The sequence below is a fragment of the Mytilus edulis genome, chromosome 5 (genome assembly GCF_963676685.1).
Source record: "Mytilus edulis chromosome 5, xbMytEdul2.2, whole genome shotgun sequence".
NCBI lineage: Eukaryota > Metazoa > Mollusca > Bivalvia > Mytilida > Mytilidae > Mytilus > Mytilus edulis.
The window spans coordinates 41,000,716-41,014,053 of NC_092348.1; the positions used below are offsets into that span (position 1 = coordinate 41,000,716).

The window sequence follows — 13,338 nt, forward strand, 5'->3', positions numbered from 1 at the left end:
AAAAGAAGATGTGGTATGATTGAAAATGAGACAACTCTCCACAAGAGACCAACATGACACAGAATTTAACAATTATAGGTCACTGTACGACCTTCAACAATGAGCAAAGCCCATACCGCATAGTCAGCTATAAAGGCCCGAAATGACAATGTAAATCAATTCAAACGAGAAAACAAACGGCCTTTTTTTATATAAAAGAATGACAAAAAAAACAAATATATTAGTAGAGAGTCTGTTTAACTGAAGACTAAAACGGTTGACGCATGTTGTCCCATCGTTAAACTTAAATAAAAGAGTGAGCTATTTATACTTTAAATGTATGATGGCTCTAGTCTGGTCAAAGGGTCAGAGTGTCCTTACTTAATTAAACGATAAATTGTTGAAATTAGATAACATGTTTTCACGTGCAGAGAAATTTCACTTATGACCAATGCATGATTTCATCTTTCTTATTGGTAAATGATCTTGCGGGTCAGCACGAGGTCACGTGTAACTGCATTGTGGTCACTTCCTTTTATCATCAGCATTTGATGTGTTAACTTGTGATTCTTATCAAACAATTTGTTCAAAATTCCCACCCACATACCTCCCTTAATGTTATTATGGCCATAAGTTATCTTTTGAAGTAGATATGTATATGTTTATTTATGGGGCAGATTTTTCTCACCACCTTTGCTATTTTTATGTCATTTATTCAAATGATATGATATTACTTGATGTAATTTCGTATTAATTATGTATTATTATTTCATATTAAATATGAACTTTTATGTCAAATGTTTTATTTGCAAAATGTATTTTTTGCATTTTAAGATTTTGAATAAATGACCTTTTTTCGTCAGTTTAGTTTTTATGTCATATAGCAAATCAAGCTCAGACTCTGGCATGTGTATACATAGTATGCTTATGGTATCTAGCTGTCTGTCTTAAAAAATATTTGTAAAATAGTATTGAAACGCAGTTAATGATAACATTGGCATTAAAAATAACAAAAAATGTATGAAAAAAAATGTTTTATCTAACCAAAATTTTTATAACAAAATGAAGTGTTTTTTGTACAAAAAAATGTATTTTACAACTTTCACTGTAGTCGAACTTTACAATGTCAGTCATTTCAAAATTAATCTTTAGATGTTTGTTCACATCATGGTTGATCGTTATACGCCAAAGAATTAGTACTTTGTGCGCAGCCGCCATTCAAACGGATAACCGCATCTTAACGTCTTCTGATCCCTGCCAGAAGTCGACTAACTTGTTTCTAAAGGTAGCAGCAACCATTCCTGTCGAAGGGTATTGTTTAGTTCATGACGTGTTTGAACTGGGGTGACCTTTCGTGCACTTTACGCCCAATAGTGTCCTATACATGCTCGATATGGTTCAAATTCGGGCTACGATGAGGCCAAGGAAGATAAACCGAAATCCATTAGCACAATGGATCTTTCTCTTCTATGCTAACTTCCAACTTTAGCGAGCTCTGCACTATATTAGATACGGACAACTGTGTGTATGTTCGTAGGCAAAGGTCCCCGAAATGGTCTTATCGTACGATAACCAGTAGCGATGAGCCGATCTCGAACAGTTCTTGTTTAAAGGCTCTTGTATGGTCATCACTCTCTTTTTAGGATTGTATTGTTTGCAATGGGTTTTCTTCTTACCAACTTTCATTATGCTTGATTTTCTGTAGCAGATGTTATAGGGGGTCTTCTTGATCTCGGAAGGTCTTTGACATTGTCTGTTGCCTGATTTTTATTCTCAAAACGACTTATAGTGGAATGGTGATGACCAACAATACCTGCAATTATCACAGCGACATACCTGCTTCTCTTATGCTGATTATCTGCAATCTTGCTGCAGTTATGAGTTGTGGATGAGCAATTATAAGGTGTCAATCACATAACTTTATAAACTTGGTTATTTAAAGTGTTAAAAACAATAAGGATAAAAACATCTGTTTTATTGTTTACGAGTACAGTAGCTGCATGTGCAGATAAGAACTTATCGAGTGGATATGTATTGATTAAATTCAGGTGATATTTGAATAATGTTTAACTAGTTCTATTTCAACAAGTTATATCACAAAAAAATAAAGAGTGTTTTTTTTATTTGAATCTCAATTTGGTGTAATACTCTTTTCCATGTGTATATAAGATAACAATTGCCATTTTCCTGACTTGGTATAGGACAATTTAAGAAAAACGGTGGGTTAAACTTTTAAAGCTAGTCAAACCTCTCACTTAAATGAGAGTCGCGTCAAATTCCATTATATTGACAGCTATATGTGAGCAATGCAAACAGACACAATGGGTAAAAATGTCACAGATAGGGGTATAAAAGCAACACAAACACCACTATATATTATAAACAGGACTAAGTTCAACTTTAAATTGATGAATTAAAGTACAAAATTTAAAGAGTACAGTATGGGGTCATTCGAGGTGCTTCGAAAGGGTTAGCAGATCATGCTTCACATGTGACACCCGGGGGATGCTCATATAAGTACACACCCGGTGAGTCGCTTAATTCCGTAAATCTCACTCGGAAATAGGGGACGAGATTGTATTTTTTTGGTTTTGATGTTATATTTGTTATATTTGTTATTCTCATAGGATTTTGTCAAATGCTTAGTCCGTTTCTGTGTGTGTTACATTTTAATGTTGTGTCGTTGTTCTCTTCTTATATTTAATGCGTTACCCTCAGTTTTAGTTTGTTACCCCGATTCTGTTTTTTGTCCATGGATTTATGAGTTTTGAACAGCGGTATACTACTGTTGCCTTTATTTGTAATAACGTCAATTTTAACATATCCGTTGTCATCTATGAAAAAGATATTACATAACAGTCAACCATCTCGTGATGACATCCGTTTTAATCTTGATGAATTTAATACTCATTCAGGGAGGGGCTTAATCAATTGCAGATTCGGAATACAAAATGGATGAAAAATACAAGTCCGTGACTGTTTAGATTATAATTCTTTTAAACCTGATTTGGAAAGATTTGGAAATGCATAAGATCAGCTTCAGGTGAACGTGGCAAGAATGTCCGGTATGCCAAGACCAATAGTCGAGAATTGGTTACATAGTGCTGGTTGACCTGGTGTCGTTTGCTTTACTGATATTAGCCTTGTACACTGTTGATAGTTTCATTCGACAATGAATGATGTAGTTGGGCGTATGATGAATGGAAGAAGAATTATATTTTCAAGAATTTTACCATTGTTGAAACAATTAAAGCTACGTGTGTCACCAAGAAACGTGTAAATAAGTGATGGTATATTTGAATAAAACTGGAGATTGAACTGTTATTCCCACTGACAACGCACCAAAAGTTTACTTAATCAAGTTGTGGTACATTTGTCGTATAATGGCAAGGATACTTTTTTGAATTCATATGGAATTGTCTAGATAATGTTTATAATCAATAATTAATAGCAGACAACTCCGTTTATCTGATGCATTAATGCCTTTGTGTGTTAATACCTTTTTTTCTATTCTGTGATTTTGTAATTATGACTAGTTCTGACTTTGGTAGTCAATTGTCATCAAGTTTTATCTTGTTGGTAAGTTTTACCCTTTAATGACGATTTTTGTTTTTGTGTTATTTAAAAAAAAAACTATTATTAAACTTTTTAAAAATAAATGAACCGGCAAATCAAGATTTACCTATGAGCCATATTTGGCTCACATTGCCGGTACTGCTACATGTAACTATTTATATGAACAATTGCCCTAATATAACAATTTTTATCAACTGTATGCGTTATCTACTTCATGTATACATTTAAAGTAAAGTGGTAATTAGAGAACAACATTTACAATCGAAACATGATGCATAAAACAAGATCTGCAATCAAACAGGTCAAATTGCCGAAATCGTTTATCGACTCTTAGTTTTAGCCTCATTTGACATTTTTTACAGTTTTTGCTTTTTTGCTTATTTTCTTGAAAAGTATTTTATATATATGAAAACAGTTGACATGAAAGGCAATACACTAATTTAAAATGTCCGCATGGACTATTTTTTCAGCCAACTTTACACAGGTTATTGTCCTTCAGTCGTGAAAACATAGATAAAGAAACATATTAAATTTATCTGAGCCTTCAGTACATGTCTGCGTGAAAAACAGGAATAAAAATAACAAAGCTACTATTTTCTGTTCTTTAAGTCAAAGTCACGGGAAAGATCAGAGAAAGGAGTTACGAAAGCAAACCTAACCTTCCATGTTTTCGTATCTCCATTTATTACATGTATGTATCTAAATATACATGAACATGCTTATGAATACATTTGTTGACTATTCTTTGGAATATCCCTGTGGATACGTTATTTGTACGTACGAAGGACAATTTGGTTCATGACAACACTTTCCAGGAGCTGGAGGATCTAATGAACAAACACTTGGTAGGTTCCACGTGTAGCACCTGCAACATAATGTACAACAAATATCATACGAAGCAAGCAATACTTTTAGAATACACAATAGTGTATCGTAAATATTTTCGACAGACAGTTGGATGGTTAAGACCTAAATATATACCTGTATGAAGTTGGAATTCGGAGAAGGAATGGGTTAAGAAGTGAATATCATGATGTGTAAAACATAAAAAATGTGAAAAAACCTTTTCGTTAATTACATGCGTCATAGATCAATATTAAAAAGAAGATGTGGTATGATTGCCAATGAGACAACTATCCACAAAAGACCAAAATTGCAAAGACATTAACAACTATAGGTCACCGTACGACCTTCAACAATGAGCAAAGCCCATACCGCATAGTCAGCTATAATAGGCCCCGATAAGACAATGTAAAACAATTCAAACGAGAAAACTAACGGCCTTATTCATGTAAAAAAATGAACGAAAAACAAATATGTAACACATAAACAAACGACAACCACTGAATTACAGGCTCCTGACTTGGGACAGACACATATATAATAAGTTTGTTCTTTCATGTTATGTGTTGTTTTTCCATATGGCTAATTGGTCGAGTTATGCGTTTTCAATTAATATTTCATAATGTGTCGTTTTATTTAAGAATTGAATGCATCTTTTTGTAACTTCATTGGGGTGTAAAAGCGTTGACCGAGGTACATTTTGTATGAATCGCGGAAGCGCTTCAATTTTTCAGTATTTTACCATTGGAGGTCCATCATTGACCTATTATGGTTGCGTTCTTTTACGTCAATAGTTGGTATATATAAGCTTTCTCGCCGGCAATCACACTACATCTCCTTATTTTTAAACTTTCTAACATTATCTATTTAAATTTATATAATTAACTATGACGTCATGAACATTACAACGTGACACATGTTAGAAAAACAATACAATATATACATGTTAGAAAAACAATACAATATATGTATATGATATAAGTTTTATTTTTATATTCTATGGAAAAATCTGAGGTAAAAACGTAGATTTTGAGCATTGTCTGTAATATCGTTTTCCTTTATACGATCGCTTTCGATTGACCTGTACTGCCATCGGAATATTTCCTTCGTGTAAGCCAATCAAAATCCGGCATATAAAAGTGAAGGATAATATAGCAGGATGTCGCCCATGTATTAATCAATTAAAATTAGGCATTTTAACATATAATTACGTTAATTGTAAAAAAGTTGTAACCTATATAGAAGCACCTTACTTTTCACGACAAACATATTGTCCAGTAGATGCATCTTCACAGACACATTTGTAACGACAACCATCGTCAAAATGTTCATCTTGCTGATACGTCTTCCCCTTGTAAATACAACCATTAACCTGAGCTGAATAAAACAAAATTGGGAAGAACCAAATGAACGGAATTCTACAATCTAATTTATACAATTTGAAGGCTTTTAGAATTTGATTTACATGTAAGTTGGTTTTGGGAACTGAACGGTCTGAGCAGTTCATTTTGAGTTATCACTAGTCTGCCAACAATGATTTTGTGGCTTCGAACGGTGCTCGAAGTAAGACACGTTCGAATCCCATCTTAATTGACTAGGTTTGCAAGTGTTCCTTTCAAATGTTCTCTCCGGCTCCCTTTATGAAAAATTGCCTATATGCTATAGTCATGTGAGCCGATGATGGAATTATGAACATATAAATCATATACGTTGGTATAGAAGACTAAGTAATTTTTAGATCCTTCAACTTTTCTATTGGAAGATATATTGATTTTGATCCGACTATTATTTTTTCCTTCCGCCACTTTGATGTCCGTTTGAATGTTTTGTTTCGCAGGATGTTTCTTGGATATATGGCATATGACATTGAACAGTTTATACGATTTAGAAACTGACCTTGTTTAACCAAACAAATGTCACTGTAGCATGTGTAAGAGTTGTCCCTCCGAACACTGTTACTTTTAATCGCTTTTTCTTCGCAACCGTATACGAAAAAGACACATTTATTTTTCCAAATTGCTCGTTATACCCATACGTTGGTTACATGTATTCCTTATTCTGCATTTCATATATTAAGTAAAATGTTTTTGTTAATTGCAAAACATTAGTAAAAGAAACCTAGAGTCTTTAGATCTGAGGTCCTTGACGCACCAAAAACAAAGCACTTTGAAACATATATGTACCGAATCAATATGAAGTAAAACTATCAGATAATCCCGAACATGTAATCCTGTAAATCTGAAGTGAAGTATTATCTGCCTTTATTAATAAAAACTGTCCTAAACATTGATTTTCGGAATGTTATCTTCTCATATCAACCAAACTGTGTTGTATTTCAGTTTTCTGATCTAAAAGGATTTTAAATAAACAGACCTAGACAAACGTAAAAGTTGCTAGTGTTGGCATTTGTTTTCTGTATAGACAAATGGAAGTAGGATCTTAATACTTTGTATTGTAGACTTGATCACTTTGATAGGCCTCTAGACAAAATACCACATGTAAAGATGGTCGGTATGATAAATTCGTTACACGGTGTGCTAATGACCTAATACGATGTATATGGAGTCAGTAAATTCCATATGGAGATTCGCTCTCACCCATATGGAACTTTCTGACCCCATATATATCATATTAGGTCACTAACACACCATGTTACCAATAATATAGTGGTTTTAGTCCCAAACGTATTAAGAAAACAATATACTCGATTTATATCTGTAATTCATTTCCATTCTACTGTTCCTGTGGTAATCTATTACAATAGAATTAAAATGTACAACTTACATGAATGAAGCAATCTAAATTCAATTAAAAGCATTATTCGGATGCGATAACAATTTTACTAATTGTATTACCTACACACATATTAAACTAAATAACATACATGTAATAGGTGTGAACTCAATACAGGAATTACAAGTTACAGGACAGAATTTCTTCAGTGTGGGAAAGGAACACACATTTTGATTACAGTTAAACACACTTTCGTCTTGGCAGGGTTCTAAAACGAAAGAAAAAAAAGGGAATATGTATATATTGTTTTAAGGATGTTCGCTCCGATAAACATAACAACAAGTTTCTTGTAAGACTATAACATTGTATTATAAACAGATATTGTATAGATAACAGGGTTTAAAAAAAGCCGAAAAAAGGTAACGTCCGTATCCTTGTTTTTTAAATATCAGTTGAAAATTTGGCGTGAAATAATATTCTCTACAGTTAAAATACATTAAACATTTTTAACATTTTTATCTTTAAAAACTATGCGACATACACACGGTTGTTATAACAATTTAAAAGACGTTTTTTTAAACTATATGTAATATATTGTTAAAAGAAACTAGGAGTAGCGGGCTTCTTTTGTATTGGACTACATGGACAAAAACCCTGTAGGATATCGAATATCTAAAAACATTATCAAAAACAACAAAAGCAAACATTCTTAAGCTTAAATTTAGAAGGAACAAAACAATAAATGCAGTTTGTTTATCACAAATGACGTTGACGAGTTTGTAATTTTACATTTAAAATGTGTTTTTGCTGCAAAAACACATAGTTCCATAGGTTACCAATGACTTCAAGGTTGATTCACCAGGGCATACATGTACTTTATAAAACACTACCGGATTCTAGATGAAATTTTTAAGCAGCATTTATTTCTTTTCATGATAAATTAAATCGTTTGTGTGCTACACAATAACAGGAATAAATGAATGAAACAATAACTGAAAAAAAAATAGAAAAAGAACACACAATAAAGCTCAAGAAGAACAATTTAGTACATACTAATTAACGACAGTAACGGTAACCATATTGGAAAGAGCTGTGTTTGAACCCACATGTTTATATATAGATTTTTTATACTTTGTTGAGTAATATTAAAGATTTAAGATATGTATACAAATACCTATTGTCTGGTATCATTACAAACATGATAAATTTTTGGTTCAACAAAACCTAGGATTCAAATTCATAAGTTCTTTTAACAACTTACTGCATATACCACAAGTTAGAGGACAGTATTTATTAAGATCTGTATTGCCGCAGACATGTGTATCTTGACAATCAATAAATGTAGCGTCAGTACAGTTGGAAGATGACCCAGCCGAAACTGAAGACAAAATACACCATTATTTTAAAAGCAATATTATAACTCCAAACTGGCAATCAAATTAATTATAATTCAATTCAGAAAACTTGTAAAAGTTACACATATTGCGTTGGCATGTATGTGTGAATGTATATTGAATAAAGCACTTTCTAGACACTAAAACATCTGCTAGAAATAGAGGAAGTGCCGAAGATCACGTATATGATTGTTGTATGTCAGTGATGTATATTTACACAATTGGGGCTGCTGGACCCAAATTATAAGCACAATAGCCTACTATATTCTTGTAGTTTTTTGTTTAACTTATTTCAATTATCGCCTTAATCAACCCTGTACAACAAACGTGGCATTTTGGATTATAAGAATAAAAGCTGGCCAGCTCAAAGTCAGAATAATACAAACAAGCAATACAATCGATAAAAAGGCAAATGAATAACTGAAGATAATTTATTTCTTGCTTGACTATATACACCCGAGACACTTGTCAACAATCTGTTTCCAATTCATGTTTGTGCGTGTGTGATGGTGTATCCATTGATAGGATCGGGGGTAAATAAATACACCAGTAGTATACCGATGTTCGAAATGCATAAATCGATTGAGGTTTGAAGAAAAAACAAATCCGGGTAACAATGTTTATCTACCTGTCTGTATACATAGATATTAAGAGGCATCTAAGAAATAAATATACAATTTAATTCTTGAAACTTGTTCATTTATACGGCAAAATGTAATTCATAAGCAAATTGAAATATGACAATGTTATGTAATTTATCTGTAAGGGATCGGAGATAAAGAGTGCTTATTAAATATGAAATAACATATACACACCTGAAGCTGCAGTAACTACTATACACAAGAACAAATATTTAAAAATCATGATTCGTCGAAATCCGTGTGTGCAATTTGGAGTTTAACAGTCAATCTATTTCAACGTTCTTATCTTAAACTAATGAACTATATATATACAGTAGGTAGTGCTGTCGATAGTAAAGATTAAGTTTGGAGGTATTTCAGGCACGATTATGTAAGGACAGATACAAAAGGACATTGGTGCATAGAAAATACAAATTTGGTAACAAACATTAAAATTTATGTTTTAATATAATAATATAATAATACAGACTTATAATTGAAGAACAGATTTCACAGCAAAAAAAAACTACCCAAACAATAAAAATAAAAGAATAAAAAAATAAATAAAATTTATACAGGACATGCTATCTGGGTTTTTTTTTCTTGAAAGAGGGACGAAAGATACCAGAAGGACAGTCAAACTCATAGATCGAAAATTAACCCACTACGCCATGGCTAACAAAGAACAAGAATGTGTCCATATCCATCCGCACTATCACTTTCTATGTTCAGTGGACCGTGAAACTGAGGTAAAATCTCTGATTTGGCATTACAATAAGAAATATCATATTATATCGAACATGTGTACTAAGTTTCAAGTTGATTGGACTTCAACTTCTTCAAAAACTAACTTGATCAAAAAACGGGACAGACGGACGGACGGATGGACGAACGGACGCACATACCAGAAAACATAGTAGTCATATATGGGGCATAAGAAGACAGACAAAAAATAGTGCACAAGACACAACATAGAAAACTAAAAACTAAGCGACACGAAAAATGGGGGGAGGGTCCTCAAGTGCTCCAGAATGGTAAGCAGATCCTGCTTTACATGTAGCACCCGTCGTGTTGCTCATATTATTACAAGCCCGGTAAATAGTTTTATTAGGTAGGTCAAATTCGTGAAAAGGGAAGGGATTGTAGTTACGCCATAAGGAACATGTCCGATATCATCCGTGAAACGGTTATTCCATAACGGTCAACCAACTCGTGATGGCATTCGTAAAATTTACCAAGGGATGATTTCAACTTCACAATTTGGAACTCTTGGTTTAATAGCTTCCTTGTGAGCAGCAACCCTCTATCAACGAAATCATGATAGAACATACAAGCCCAGGAATATCGTATCAATTTGGAGATATATAGAGATTGTAGAGATGGTCCACTGTATTTAAAAGATGACTCTTCCTCCTTTGAAAATGAAATATATCCTAACGGAAATGCAAATGTTGATGATCGTAGTACGATCGTGTAGATGCCGTGAGGTCTTCAAGATCGTGATGAGCGTGGCCAACTTTGAACATGTTCAAAACAATCGTGATGCGGTCTTGGCGAAATAAGATCGTAGTATGATCGCAACGGTCGCTGTACCATTGAAGGGAGAGCGTAGTGAAAGAATGGTTTTATTCGGAGATACTGCGCTACAATCTCACAGTGACGTTATTACGACCTTACTACGACCATCACGTTCTCTCCGCGACGCAACTACGCTTCCACTACGACTAGGCTACGCTGTTCACGACTATAGTACGATTCTAGCACGCCTTGCCGTCCTCATCGTGCTCTTCTTACGACCTGACCACGTTCATACGACGACCATCATTCTCATTGTCATTTTCACTTAAACTATATTAAATTTTGTTTGTCTGTATATATAATTAGGACTTCTTGTCCATTTTCTCTAACGGCTCAGCCATGCTTCTCGTTTTTATATAGATTAGACCGTTGGTTTTCCCGTTTGAATGGTTTTACACTAATAATTTTGGGGGCCCTTTATAGCTTGCTGTTCGGTGTGAGCTAAGGCTCCGTGTTGAAGACCGTACATTGGCCTATAGTTGTTTACTTTTATAAATTGTTACTTAGATGGAGAGTTGTCTCATTAGCACTCATACCACTTCTTCCTATATCTATGACACATATGTGTCATCTCTGCTATCGTACACTAAAAAATCGTCATTTGAGCTCTATGGACCAGCAATAGGTTGTAATTTAGGTTGGATTGGTCGGTCCGACATTTCTGTTTGACCAGGATTCGTTACTATCATATCTTGAGCTCCCTCTGTCTCTACATCAACCCTTACCACCAAGCCCACGTGTTCCAGTAGATTTTGGTGGCATAACTGTATTGTTCCCGAGAAATCTACGTATTAATCAGAAATAGAAGGAATGGAACAACATGTTATTGCTGAGAACGTAGTACGATCGCGGTATGAACGTAGTATAATCGTGGTAAGAACGTGCTATAATCGCAGTAGAAACGTGGTTAAATCGTGTTGCAATCGGATAACTCGTGGTATGGTCGTAGTGAGAACGTTATGAGCGTAGAAGATCTTGACAATGCGGGGCTCACACATTGCCGATTATTGCTCCCGGTTGAGATCAGACATTGATACGACACGAAAAGTGAAAAAGTGGAATTACTATCCTCAATTATATGGAATGTCCTATCATTGTCTGAACGCAGTCGTTTAAGTTCGTAAAAAATTCCCACGGGTTGGGAGGGGTCCGAATAGTTCGGCAAAGCAACCCGACAGTTAGGTGCGTCCCGTAACATTCGGGGAAACTCGGCCGATTTTGTCTAGTCGGATTACAATCGTGCCTATGTCGTGACAGATTCTGCCGTATCGGATCAAAATCCTAACAATGTTCTGTGTATTTTTGACGGTGTCCTGTGGAAGGAGAACAATCTGGAGAAATTTTTCATTGCTGTTTTTCTGCCGATTGAGTCCAGATTGCATCCAGATCTTGTCGATTGCGAACCGTTTTTGACGAAACCGTTCCGGAACAGTCCCGTTATTAATACGAAATTCGTCAATGATACCCACGTCAGAGTCCCGACAATTACAGAATTCAGTACGACTGAGACCAGACAAAGTCGTTTGCAATGCGATAGAGCGGACCGTGATAGGATTACGTTCCGTCAGTACCTGATCATCCCGAGTATGTTGACTGTTTTCGAACGGATAACTTCCGTCAGCGTCGGTTCACTGTCTGGTCACTGTCTGATCTTTGTCGGATTACATTCGGAAGAATCGAGACTCAGTCGTGACAGACTCGGTCGAATTTTACCAGGCGAAAGATACAAATCGGATTAAAAGCGGATTGAGAACGGGATTATCGGGATAAATTCGCTTGGAAACGGTTGAATATCTACGTTTCCTGAACAATATCTGATTGTTGTCGTGATTAAATTATTTTTTTTTACAAATTTTAATTAAAGTTTGAATTTCCATCCACAATTCACAGGATCTTGATCAGAAGCGTAATGAGGACGTAGTAGCATCGTGAAAGCAACGAAAATTTACATGTTCATGCAGCTCATACCGCGACCTCACCACGATCTGAATTTAGTTTACATCGCGGTGAGCGTGGTGCGATCGTTTTCTAGTGGGACTGGGGCTCAAGCCAAAATAATTTATACAAAAATGTTGAAAATTTAAACGTATTATTATTGAATAAAGAATTAAAGTCAACAGCAAATTGATGAATTGAAATACTTAATGTAGTGAGTACAGAATATACATAACATTAAAAGACATTGTAGAATATGTGCCACCCTTGTCATTAGACTTTAACGATTTTTATTGTTTGATTTTTTTTTTACTACTACGTTAACAGTTTTTTTTTCATTTCCCTAATCTATTATGTAATCCAGATACTCATCTTTTAAAAAGATTGAGCTTCTTCTTTTGCACTCCACCGAAATTATAACAACAAATGTTTTTCAACAGAAAGCAAGAAACATATCGTTTTGGTATGTAAAGTTTAACAGACATACAGAAACAGTTTTTTTTCCCGAAGTCATTAATGAAACGGCGAAAGATCCTAAAGTAATATTTAAACTCATACGTCGAAAAGGTACTGACAGATGGCTTAAAAAACAAACAGACAAACAACAGTACACTCAACACATCATAGAAAACTAATCATTCAAAAGCAGAGAATTACAAACCTCAAAAACATTGGGGGAA

The 13,338-nt window shown here is 34.5% G+C and overlaps 1 protein-coding gene across 2 annotated transcripts; it reads right to left on the reverse strand.

Annotated features, from left to right (window-relative positions):
- Positions 1 to 4,215: 4,215 nt before the first annotated feature.
- LOC139522405 (CCN family member 4-like) lies at positions 4,216 to 9,470 on the reverse strand. Of its 2 annotated transcripts, XM_071315921.1 has the most exons (5): positions 9,341 to 9,470; positions 8,393 to 8,509; positions 7,283 to 7,399; positions 5,652 to 5,775; positions 4,216 to 4,420 (listed from the first exon to the last, which is right to left on the reverse strand). In XM_071315921.1, the coding sequence occupies exons 1-5, from the start codon at positions 9,387 to 9,389 to the stop codon at positions 4,294 to 4,296; spliced, it is 534 nt and encodes a 177-aa protein (XP_071172022.1). In that variant the 5' UTR covers positions 9,390 to 9,470; the 3' UTR covers positions 4,216 to 4,293. The 2 variants fall into 2 exon arrangements, with proteins under 2 accessions (XP_071172022.1, XP_071172023.1); XM_071315922.1 differs by lacking the exon at positions 8,393 to 8,509 and having other exon boundaries at positions 9,341 to 9,444.
- Positions 9,471 to 13,338: the final 3,868 nt, after the last annotated feature.

Bases quoted from the DNA above. Each gene is read 5' to 3' on its own strand.
- LOC139522405 (XM_071315921.1), bottom strand. From the start codon at position 9,389: ATGATTTTTAAATATTTGTTCTTGTGTATAGTAGTTACTGCAGCTTCA. The intron at 7,400-8,392 runs GTAAGTTGTTAA...CTTTCGTTTTAG, and splicing joins TCTAACTTGTGGTATATGCA to AACCCTGCCAAGACGAAAGT. The intron at 5,776-7,282 runs GTATGTTATTTA...TGTTTTATTCAG, and splicing joins TGAGTTCACACCTATTACAT to CTCAGGTTAATGGTTGTATT.